The sequence below is a fragment of the Sinocyclocheilus anshuiensis genome, unplaced genomic scaffold (genome assembly GCF_001515605.1).
Source record: "Sinocyclocheilus anshuiensis isolate Anshui unplaced genomic scaffold, SAMN03320099.WGS_v1.1 scaffold160, whole genome shotgun sequence".
In the NCBI taxonomy this organism is placed as follows: domain Eukaryota; kingdom Metazoa; phylum Chordata; class Actinopteri; order Cypriniformes; family Cyprinidae; genus Sinocyclocheilus; species Sinocyclocheilus anshuiensis.
In genome coordinates, this window is record NW_015554119.1 from 1,298,176 (window position 1) to 1,310,138 (window position 11,963).

The window sequence follows — 11,963 nt, forward strand, 5'->3', positions numbered from 1 at the left end:
TATATACAGTAAAACTTTGTAATAAGCTTAAACAAATCTTTTGCAGGTTATTATAGTTAACTAAAACTAAAACTGTAAAAATAAATTGCTTTACCTGAAATAAGATAAAAGTTAACTAAAGTAAAACAAAATCTAAAAGAAACCTAAACTTTTTTTTTTATTTCAACCAGTTGCCAACATTTCTCATTTTCATTTAGTTTAACTTTGATGTACTAAAATAACTAAAGCTAAAACTGAAATAAAAATGTACAAAAACCGTATTGATAGACTAACTGATTAAAAAATAAAAAACAAAACAATAACTGATAAAAATGACAAAAACTCAACAAAATTAACTAGCTGAAATAAAAAAATGGAATAGAAAAAAAAAACTAGAATAACATCTCAATGAAAGAATAACACTGATTACAAACAGTGGTTCAAAAAGTACAGTTCTCCCCATAGACGTATTAAAATGAACCATGTCCAAGACCTGAATTATAATAATTGATACAGCGCCAGTCAAAGACCCTCAGACCCCTATAACTGTAACCACACCAATCTGAGACTGCTGGAAATGTCATTATAGTTCGAACTGGATTGGGTCATGTGTAAACTAATGTGAGTCTGGTCTTATTTAATACTTTAACTAGAGCATTTAAGAGTTGAAATCAAGCCATTATAGCAGAACGAAGCAAATCAGCCATCTGGTGCCACTGATATAACCCTGCCAACAACAACTAGTGGAGCATACCTACACTGAACCACTTACATTTGTGTGAATAATCAACATTTCCAAAACACACTCATTTAAATGGTTAAAAAACATGCAGATTAAAACTGATCAGCTAAAACAGACATAAAAATAACGCATGGGTCAAAAAACAGCATGCACTGCAGTCAGGTGGAGAGTTTCTCAGACTGCTTTCAGTCCCTGCTTGCGGGCATTTGGAGATAAATGTAGATCCAATCAGTCATGAGTTAAACAACTGAGATCTGTACAGCACAGAAGCCCCGGGATGTGTATCCGGCGTGATGGCGCACTCATTGCGTACCCTGCCTAAAATCATCTAAGTTATGTCTCGCTGCCACGGAGAACGACGCAAATGGGATAAAAAGAGGCTTTGTTGCGATGACATAGGTGAGAATGCGGTCAGGTTGGGCCACATTGGACCCCCTTAAACCACAAAGAAGCTTTAAAACATAAATCAGGGTTGTTTATGAGTAGATGCTGATGGGTTTTATATAATCTGTGCAGTGCTTTGTAAAGATCTTACATCAAAAAACTCTTCTAATGTGACCTGCAAACCAGAAGAGGAGGCAGAACCACAGATAGTGAAGAGGTTATTGAAGATATTTTAACATGCACCATCCATCACTAATAGATCAAGGGCATATTTGAGGCTTTTTTGAAGCCCAATTTGAAGAAGTCGCTGGCATCTCCTTCAAAACACCTTCACTGCACTTTAGTAAAATGTGTTTTGAATGGGTCTCAGTACGTTTAAATGATTAGAAACACAAAATGGATTGGATATTGCTTTCTCGTTGTGGCTAAGTTACTCTGAGAATCTCAGAAAATGAGAGACAGCTAACCTTACGATGAAAAAGGATAGTACACCCAAAAATGCAAATAATACTAAAATACCTAAAACTGGAATAAAAATGAACAAACACTGTATAGATAAACGGATTAAAAAACACAAAACAAAAAAGTATACAAATGACAAAAACACAACAAAATGACTAAAACTTTAACTACAATTAAAATGTAAATGAAAATACAAAATTCAAAATATTAAAAAACTATACTATACTATTTCTATAGTATTTATAATTAGCTATTCTTTTTATATTTTCAGTTTTCGTTTTTATTTTATATTTTTATTTTAATGTTTTAGTAATTTTGTCATGCACTTTTGTCTTTTTTATTTTAATAAAATACTTTTTTGTTTAAATTTTTTATTAATTTATATTTTGCTTCATTTATCTTTATTTCAGGATTAGTTTTAGCAATTTTGATGCTTTATCCACTGATCTATATTATATAGATCAGTGACTTTAACTCATTTTATTTAAGTTACACTGTAAAAATAAGTTGTTGTTTTTTAAGTGGTAAATAAAACAAATATGGCTGGAGTATGTTTAAAAAGAAAATGCTATTTCAGTCTTTCTATTTCAAAAATTCTAAATTATGTGTTGTCGTTTCTAATTTCTTAACATTAACATTTATAATTTTAGGTTTGTTAATATTTCTCTTTAATTTGATTTCAGCTTTCAATTGACAATAATGATTTTTAATAGTTTTAACTTTAGTTAATGAATAATTTTCAGTAATGACATATTTTGGGATACTGATCACACAAAGGAAGACAGACTACTTTAATTAAAGGTACTTTTTAGCTTTTTTTGGACAACCATAGGTCACAGTCCACTTTCATTGAGTGCAAACATCTCCTTTTGTGTTCAACAAACAGAAACAACCTATAGGTTAATCATAAGGATGAGCAGATGATAAGTCGACATTTTCCATTTGAGGTGAACTGTTCTCTTAAAGAAACCCAATTATGGCTGATTTCTTCTCACATGAGATGTACAATGACCGTTTTAGACTATGCTCACAAGAAGCACAAGTTCTCAAAAACCTCACATCACTTTAACAGCTAAGATCAATTTATGAAATCTGTAAGATATACACATGATATTAAAGATAAGCCGTTTTGGACAATGGTGAAGTCAGCATTTGAATATATTCACAGCTGCTGACGGGGGTGGTTGAACAGCTGCAGGGTTTGAGATATCAGCAACAGACGACATACGGGATGGGTGGACAACATTCTGCATTACTGCACTCTTATTACTCCAAATATTTCACCAACTGCACTGAATTTTACTGTAAGGCTTCCCATACTGAAAATATCTAGAACTCAACAAACCAAAGTAAGATAAAATCTCAAAAAGGGTTTTTTTCCGCAATTATGCCATAGAAGAACTAATTGGTTCCCCAAAGAACCGTTTTAGTGAACAGTTCTAAAGTAAGTTATCACCTATAGCAATCACCCTAGCAACTGAAAAGCATCACACTAAACACCACTCAGAACACCTTAGTAACCGCATAACAATGACCCGGCAACCACCCAGAACACCCTAGAATCCTGGCGGGTTTTGAGAACATTTATACTATATAGTGTAGTCATAATTATCATTAAAAATCATTAGCATATACACTAAACCATTAAAAAGTTTCAGGTCAGTAAGATTTTATTTGAAAGAAATTCATAAGCAAGGATGCATTAAATTGATCAAAAGTGACATTTATAATGTTACAAAAGATTGCAGTTTCATTCTATTTCCTTCTATTCATCAAAAAACACTGAAAAAAATGTATTACGGTTTACACAAATATATTAAAGGGGTCATATGATGCTTTTTTAAAGATCATTATTTTGTGCATTTGGTGTAACAGAATATGTTGACATGCTTTAATGTTCAAGAAACACATTATTTTTCAAATACTGTACATTATTGTAGGTCCTCTATGCCCCGCCTCTCTCAAACGCTTCGTTTTCTACAAAGTCCCTCCTTCCGACAAGCGCAGTCTGCTCTGATTGGCCAGCTGACCCAGTGCATTGTGATTGGCCGAACACCGCAAGCACTCGTCGGAAATGTAACGCCCCTTACCATAATCGCGAGCTTCATCTTTCAAAATAAATGTAAAGACAGTAAATAATGTCATTAGTTTTACCATCAGTTCAAGCCCGAAAGGGGAACAGACGCAGTAATGATGCAGTACACAAGCCGCGGTTAAGACAGCTGACTGTTAGAACGAGCCGTTTTAGGGGGGCGTGGCAGAGTCTTAACTTTGATAAAGAATATCTCTTTGGGTTTGTGACTTTAGTCTTTGCAACTTCAGGGATCTTATCTATGCACAATCAGCTTGTAACACTCCAAAGAGAAATGAAAACTTGAAATCGCATCATATGACCCCTTTAAGTAGCACAACTGTTTTTTAAAATGATAATAATGAGAGATGTTTCTTGAGCAAAGACACTTTGATTTCTGAAGGATCATGTGACACTGAAGACTGGAGTAATGGCTGCTGAAAATTCAGTGTTTAATCACAGTAATAAACTACATTTTAAAATATATTCAAATAGAAAACAGTTCTATTAAATTAGAATAATATTTCACATTTATATTTGATATTTTTGATCAAATAAATGGAGCTTTGGTGAGCAATTGTCTATTATATTTTGTAGCCAATAACATAACTATTCTATAATCATAACTAAATCATCTTTTATATTGTTACATCATAATCTATAAATGTTTAATCAGATAAAGGTGGTATTAAACAGCCCCGATGAATCATTTTAAAAGTAATGTTGACCTTGTCCCGAGGTCATTCACTGATGCTCCAGAGGACATTTTCATGTCATCATGACCGTCTGAAATCCCCTCATAGATTTTGGCATTGTTCAGATGAGCTCAGTCCTCCACACCCTCCTCTCCCGCAACAGCTGCTCCTACCCCTGTATTACAGCACTGACCCAGGATCAGCTGAAGCACATCACTCACATAATCACGTTCACCATCCAGCAGGTCCAAGATCAGCTGCTGAGGGATCAAGGGTTTGGAGCTCAGCTGTGTCTGCTTTGACTTTCAGCTGTTCAGACATGACTCAGACAGAGAAAGCAGCTCCATGTTTCTGAGAATGCTTTGATTCACTTAGTGACCAAGTCTGCATTTATTTGATCAAAACTTGTATATATACCCTTGAGCATTAGAGACTTATTTCAAAAACATTTAAAAATCTTAATTATTCCAAACTTTTGGTCACCATTGTATATCTCTTCATTACAGCAGTTTGACATCAAAGCTCAATTGATATAATACTTTAAAATAATCTTATTGAGATGCCATTTTTATGAAACATGAGCACACAAATACTTAAAATCTGTATAAACTGTTTACTAAAATTTGTTCAAAATAAGTTTAAGCCGGTATCCACATTTTTGCAGGATTACACAAGAATGATATCTTTGAAAGGACTGTGGGTTCATAGAAACCTGGGAGAAGGAAATTTAGTATATTCAGTACATATATCCATGATAAAAGTTAAAACACTATAGTTAAACACTACTTTAAATGAAGTAAAGGTTATGTAAGTGTTACCGGGACCAGGAATGTCCTGTCCTTTGACGTCTTGTATCCACCTGCTTGTCCCGGACAGGAAGGCGGCACTAGATACAAGGTGTTTGGCCGGACGATTGTAGTTCACTATGTCATAATGTCCCGGGCCAGGGAAGGGTGGGTCTTTGATGGGGATCAGAGGTGGCGCTGATAATCCCAAGTAGTGTCTCCTTCTGCACAGATACAAGAGTGAAACCTCTTAATCCATGAAGAACGAGACATCCGAGATATCCATGACTATTCTTATTCTGCTTTTGAAAATCTAGTAGTTAATGATAAAAGCAGCTGTTTTTATATACAGTGGGTACGGAAAGTATTCAGACCCCCTTAAATTTTTCACTCTTTGTTATATTGCAGCCATTGAGTGAAAAATTTAAGGGGGTCTGAATACTTTCCGTACCCACTGTATATGAAATATTTTCAAAAATATCTGTGTATTGTGATGAAATTCTTGGCTGGCAATATATAAATTGCCAAAAATCATTATATAAACGTACATGTTCCACCAGTGCATTATTGCTCTTAAGATCATGAAAGAAAACCCTATGGGTGTTAATTTATTGCAGTTCTGACTCAACACTTACGGCAGAACGGTTCTCTTCACAGGTTCTGGTGGTTGATAGGGGTTATAGGTCCCAGGACCAGGGATGTTGTTTCTCACTGGTGGCTGGATCCGGGCAGTGGTGGATTTGAAACAGGACATGGGAACTTGAGGCGTCTTCTGGAGCAAAATGTCACTCACATTATAGTGGCCTTCAGAACGAGAATAGAGATGGATAGATTCATCATCCGTAATTTCTTTTGTTTGTTTGGCACGTTGATTTGAGTAAATATGAACATGTGAACAAATTAATTAATAGCACAGGAATAGCTCTTCTTTACCAATGAATATTATACCTCATTTCACTACTGAATTTAAAATATGTACAGTGGTTGTAATTATGTGCATATGCAAAGATACACTCACACTCTTGAAAAGCCAACAAAACTCATCAATATTCATTTGTTTTCATATAATGTTGTTACTGAAGTGTTTTAACAGTTTGCATTGCACCTCTAACTTAATCATCTTCATCTAAAACGGAGTTACTCACAGGGAGAGGGTCCTTTAAAGTTGTCTGAGACACTGGCACTCCGTCTGGTTTTAGAGCAAAATGCACTTTGAGCTGAAACTGTTGAATTTTTGTCCACAGCACTATAAGACACCTGACAACAACATTAATTAAATCATACATTACCATTCAAATGTTTGAGGTCAGTAGGATTTTTTTAAACTTTTATTCAGCAAGAATGCATCAAATCAAAAGGGACAGTAAAGACACATTTATAATGGTACAAAAGATTTCCTTTTCAAATAAGTGTTGTTCTACGAAAAGCTGTTTTAAGAAGAAAACTTAACAGGCTGATAATGATTTGGAAATCAATCATAATTTTATTCAAATGGTAACCTTTCACATTGACAAAAAACAATAATAGTAATGTCTGCCACAAAGTTATACACCCAGAGTCAATACATACATCATATTGATTTGGAGCAGGATTTTCATTTTTTGGTTCTTCCCTCTTTACTGCAACCGGCAGACGAAACATTCTGGATTCTCCTCTGTTAAAATCGTGCTTGTGAAGTAGAGACGTCTGGAGGTTATAAGCATCAGGTCCTGGGCTTAATCTCTGGAAGCTACGTGGCACACGACCGGCCTCAAGATGCGAAAACAGGCAGTAATATTATACATAATAATATATTTAAAAGAAGTGCAAGGCAATTAACAGGAAGGCCAGATGTCTACAGCATAAAAGTTTGGAAGACCTCTGTCATAAAGAAGATGCCTGCACATGCACTGATTAATGTAGGATATGTCATTTCCAGATGATTCTGTATAACAAGTCTTTGATCAAGGTCTCACTTTTGAAGCAAAGCTGCCTGTTCCTCTCTTAGAGAATGAAGGACTGCATCCCTCAGCAGGTGCACCTGAGATATATGAACCAGGCCCTGGATTCTCATTCTGAAATAGATGGATGGATGGATGGATAGATAGATAGATAAACATCGCTTTTAATGGCACACCATAAACTCAGTATATAATACATAAAAAATAAATATAGGAGAGCTGGATTATTTAATCTGCTCACCAGGTGATTTTGAAACCTCTTTGACTGCGAGGAAAAGCCTTTCTTCTCTTCATTGCTGATGATGATTGTCTGGTACTTGGTTGGAATGGATGAAGCACATCCCTGAACTACAGAGAGAAATACATGGCTCTGAATAAGAATAAATACAGTAAGAACACTTTAGCCGATTTTAGGACACTAAAGGCAAATCACTCACATTCATTCAGTCCCTTGTATAGTTTGCCCATGCTTTCCTTCCCTTGAATGTCGTGTAGTTTTCTTTGTTCAGAGCAAGACACAAAAGGATACATATAAAAAAGTCTCTATTTATTAAAAACCGCTAAATGACCTGTCCTGTTGTTTTCATGCTGTTGCAGGTGAACTCACTCTGAGTTTGTGTTGGATTGCGTGAGCGACTGTGTGTTGCCATGGCAACATGCAAACGCGACGCCGAGAGTTAGATTAGTTAAGCTTTCCTACTGTAAACAACGTTAATCAGCAAACGCCAATAACAAAAGAAATAAATACATTAAAGTCCCAATTAATGAAGATTCTATTTTTATGATCCAATCGGGTCATAGTAGCTATATTACTACTGAATAAATATATTATTAAAATAATAGTTGTTATTGCCTTCACATCAATTGCCCTTCCCGTTTAAAAATGTATCCTAAAATAGGCTTTTACTGTGACGTCTGTGTACATTAGTTAATGCAAAGAAAGTTGCTTTTATAACAAGTACTCTGTCGCCGCTTGGTGGCCACTGGCTATAAATGTGCGTGTATGTAAAATGACAGAAAAGACAAAAAAGCGCGAGAAAGCCAGAGATTTTGTTGTGCGGCCTAAGGCAAAGAAATTTCAAATGGCTTGTCAACCGCCATAAAATCGTACAAGAAGAAGAACGGCTAGAACTGGAAATAGTACGCAGAACGAAAACCCAGGGAGGCGTGGCTTACCTGTTCACGCCCGCGTTTCATTGGTCAAGGAGGAGGCCACGTCACATGGAAACGATCTAGACTTGATCTAAATGCGAATGAAATCATAAATTATATATTTCTTGGATATTATAAATTACATTATTATTAGGATTTCACACTCTAATGTATTTATCAGGATTTTATTATTATTAATATAATTCCTAGGAGAAGCCCTACCAGTTTTTGATCGATTTTTTTTTTAGCTTTAGTGGTTCGAATTCTGCTCTGGAGGCGATCCGGAGGACATGCACAGTACTGCAGTCAGCCGGTCCCGCTTCAGCTGTTCTCGGTCATCGAGTAGCTCAGCAGCTCCATCATGGCGATGCACGCCAAAGCGACTCCACCGCAGATCCCCGACACCCGCCGCGAGCTCTCCGAGCTGGTCAAGAGAAAACAAGAGCTTGCGGTAATTATAACCCTTTCTAAATGTCCAAAACCGTGTTGAGGCGGCACCAAATGAGACCGAAATACCCGTATTTGTGTTATCATACAAACACTAGTCTGAAATAAACTGTTGTAGATACTTTCAAATGAATATATGAATATGTGTTTGTATTTAGAATCCAGAAAGTCTTATTTTATCCTATTTGTACTACATGTATCAAAATTATATTCCAGTAACTACTGTATATCTATGCTAACATGCTAACTGGGTTAGCCGCTTTTGTTGTGGCGCCTCATGATGCATACAGCAAAGGTATACAGCAATAAAAAAAAACATGCCACTTCTACACAGCTTCGGTTTACAAAATGAACAAAGAAAGTAGAACTGCAAAGAGAAATACATATTATTATTATTATAATAATATGATTATATGTAGGTCATGTGTGATTGACAGCTGCAACTAGAACTTTATTTGTATTTTTAACAGGAGACTTTGGTGAATCTGGAAAGACAGATTTATGCATTTGAAGGCAGTTACCTGGAGGACACTCAGATGTATGGTAACATCATTCGAGGATGGGACCGATATCTGACCAATCAAAAGTGAGTTGTGATGTGACTCCATGTGGTTCAGTGATGTATATATCTTAAATATGTACAGGTTAGCATCAGTTTTTACTCCTACTTTAGGAATTCAAACAGCAAGACGGATCGGAGGAATAGGAAGTTCAAGGAAGCGGAACGACTTTTCAGCAAGTCCTCTGTCACATCAGTGGCGGTCAGTATATTAGAAATATATATATACCTTATTTGTGCATATATAATAAGTAAAAGAAAAGTAAGAAATAACAATGAAAAAATAGAACAATAATTTAGTAAATGATCTAAATGACTGTTTTGTGGATTGTCGTACAGGCTGTTTGTGCTCTTGGAGGAATTCCTGATCATATGAATGAAAAACGTGAGTAGAATCTCAAGCTTCTTGTGTCTGCAAAAGATTTCTATCAGTCATATGTTTTCTTTAATTGTTAAAGGGCTTTGTTTTAAAACCTAGTGAGCTGGGGACACAATTTTGTGTTTACCAAGACAGCGTTTTTGGGAATCGGCAGTAAAAAAGGATATTGTCAAATGAACATTGAAAAACTTTGATTGTACATGTGATGCCCATAAATACAGTTATGATGAACAGCCAATTTGACGATTGTTTTGTAAGATTTGTAAGTTACTGAGAATCAGCGTATTTAGTGGCTTAATATTTTAATCGTTTTGTAAACTTTCCATTTCTTCTGCTTCCTTAGGTGAACCAGGCAGCGGAACAGAGAGCGACACATCCCCAGATCTTCAAAACCAGGAAAACGAACCCAGCCAGGAAGACACAGAAGAGGCAGATGGAGCCCTGCAGGACCTGAAACCCCAGAAAGCTGCTTCGTCGTCTTCTGCAAGCCACCATAGCAGCCACAAGAAACGCAAGAACAAGAACAGACACAGGTACCCGATCTCCAGCAGGCCCTTGGGGTCCAGGATATAAGATGGTTCTTTACTTACAAACTCATTCTGGCTGATCCAGTGCACATTGAAACAGACTGTTATTTGATTGTGAAATGTTTGATGTAATGTCTTGTGGACACATCTGAGTGAATATGGGAGCAGTTATAAATGAACATATTCATAGATGATTATGGTAGCCATATCTTTCCCAAACGGGAGGGTTTTACTTCAGTTTCATAATGCTGTGGCTCCTGCTCAGCCGAGTTTGCTTTGGTTTCTCTTTTTCAGTATCTTTACCAGCTCTTTCCTCTCATGTAGATCCAGCCTAAAGTCTCTTACTCTGTCCTGATGTTTATCTGATGCTGTTCTGGTTCACTTCAGACCGGTTTGATTAGAGAAGATGCTGTCCATTAGATGGACAGAAGGAAGATTCTGAGAAGTTAGTTTTCCTTGATTCAGCCCAGAGTATTTATGGGTCCTACTGCGTTTATAGATGATTTTTGGAAAATTATGGATTGTAAGGTTTGATATTAAAAGTGTTTAAAATGAACCTTAACCTTAAAATTAACTTTCATGAATAAATACTGACCTGTTTGTCTGTAGTTTTTTTTTTTTTAGGAAATACATAATTGCATTGTTTCTTAAAAACAAAATTCAGACCCTTGCAAATTTTTATTTTATTGTCATGCAGAATAAACACAATTTGCTGCCACAATGAATATTTGATGAATGAAATATTGGAAAACCTTTAGTTTGTCTTGTGTGGTTTGCCTCAAAAATATGATGGAGAACATGGCAAAGTAATAGATTTTAGGCACAAAATACAAATTTTATGTTTTAATTGAGTCAAAAACTATATTTTACTTACATTTTAAATTAATTACTTTTTAATAATTTAATGTTCGTTACATATCCCAGCTGTCAACAAGACTGATGTAATGCTTTTAAATTGCTCTTCAAACCCATGTCTTGATCTTTCTGGCTTTCTTTTGGAAACTAAGGGTTGCATCCGGTATCACTTCAGATGAAATAAGATGAGCACTAATTAGGGTCCTATATTTACTAACACCCTAGAGAGGATTCTTTAGTGTCTGACCTGTTGAGCTTGTTCATCTAGTGTACTTCTGAAGGTGTAAACCCACACATTCACACACTATGTAGTGGACTGTGGGACTGATGTGCTGCTCAGTGTAGTGCACTAACCTCTGATGCTCTCTTCCTTCCTAACGCTGCCCCCTTCAGCCCTTCTGGCGTGTTTGATTATGACTTTGAGTAAGTCTCAATTTTACTTCCTGTTTCTCACTCCCATGTCTTCTGTCCATTAGCTACGTAGGGCTGTCCACATCATGTGGAAGAATGCTGTGACGCTTGCTTCTACCTGATCATTCGCAGATGTTGCTGCAGTTCCTTTTTCTTTTTTGCTTTTGTTTGGTTTTGCATTTATTTTTCAGCTGCATGTTTGTGGAGCTCATAGACATGGTGGGTTTTTTTTAGTTTGTTGCATGCAGGGTTTTAATCAAGTTAATTTGTTTATCTGACCGTGATGGGCCGCTTGTTAATTCATATTTTCTCCTTACAGATTTGACATGAAGATGAACAAGAAACCCAGAGCGGTAAGTTCAGATGTACTAAAATATGTTGTGTGTACATATATTTGTAGATTTTGTAGTCATGTTTTGGTGCTGTTTTCATCCATTTTTGCTGCTCAATAGAATGTTAATTAGGGGTGTGCACAAATAGTCAAATTATTCGAATACTTGATCTGTAATTATTAGGGATGCACCGATACTGAGCTCCTGTACTCGTACTCGTTAAAATGCCCCGATACCAAACGC

At 36.0% G+C, this 11,963-nt stretch overlaps 2 protein-coding genes across 3 annotated transcripts in view; one reads left to right on the forward strand and one right to left on the reverse strand.

Moving 5' to 3' along the window:
- Positions 1-4,971: 4,971 nt before the first annotated feature.
- On the reverse strand, positions 4,972-7,551 carry LOC107669955 (O(6)-methylguanine-induced apoptosis 2-like). Its single transcript, XM_016462392.1, has 8 exons — positions 7,496-7,551; positions 7,300-7,406; positions 7,074-7,172; positions 6,688-6,867; positions 6,264-6,375; positions 5,754-5,922; positions 5,152-5,342; positions 4,972-5,045 (listed from the first exon to the last, which is right to left on the reverse strand). Exons 1-8 carry the CDS (start codon positions 7,524-7,526, stop codon positions 4,972-4,974), a joined length of 963 nt encoding a protein of 320 aa, XP_016317878.1. The 5' UTR covers positions 7,527-7,551.
- A 932-nt stretch (positions 7,552-8,483) lies between these two features.
- LOC107669957 (chromatin modification-related protein MEAF6) overlaps positions 8,484-11,963 on the forward strand; it is a 5,400-nt gene continuing 1,920 nt past the window's right edge. Inside the window, exons 1-7 of one of the 2 annotated variants that reach the window (XM_016462394.1) lie at positions 8,484-8,661; positions 9,128-9,243; positions 9,331-9,418; positions 9,556-9,601; positions 9,939-10,128; positions 11,371-11,400; positions 11,708-11,741. In XM_016462394.1, the coding sequence (XP_016317880.1) occupies positions 8,572-8,661; positions 9,128-9,243; positions 9,331-9,418; positions 9,556-9,601; positions 9,939-10,128; positions 11,371-11,400; positions 11,708-11,741 (594 nt within the window). In that variant the 5' untranslated portion in view covers positions 8,484-8,571. The remainder of the gene's footprint in view (positions 8,662-9,127; positions 9,244-9,330; positions 9,419-9,555; positions 9,602-9,938; positions 10,129-11,370; positions 11,401-11,707; positions 11,742-11,963) is intronic. The other variant, XM_016462395.1, reaches the window with a different exon arrangement.

Excerpts from the sequence above, each read along its gene's own strand:
- LOC107669955 (XM_016462392.1), bottom strand. The coding sequence starts at position 7,526 with ATGGGCAAACTATACAAGGGACTGAATGAAT. Across the intron at positions 6,868-7,073 it reads CAGGCAGCTTTGCTTCAAAA|GCCGGTCGTGTGCCACGTAG; the intron begins GTGAGACCTTGA and ends TCGCATCTTGAG. Across the intron at positions 6,376-6,687 it reads CTGCTCCAAATCAATATGAT|GTGTCTTATAGTGCTGTGGA; the intron begins GTATGTATTGAC and ends TGTTGTTGTCAG.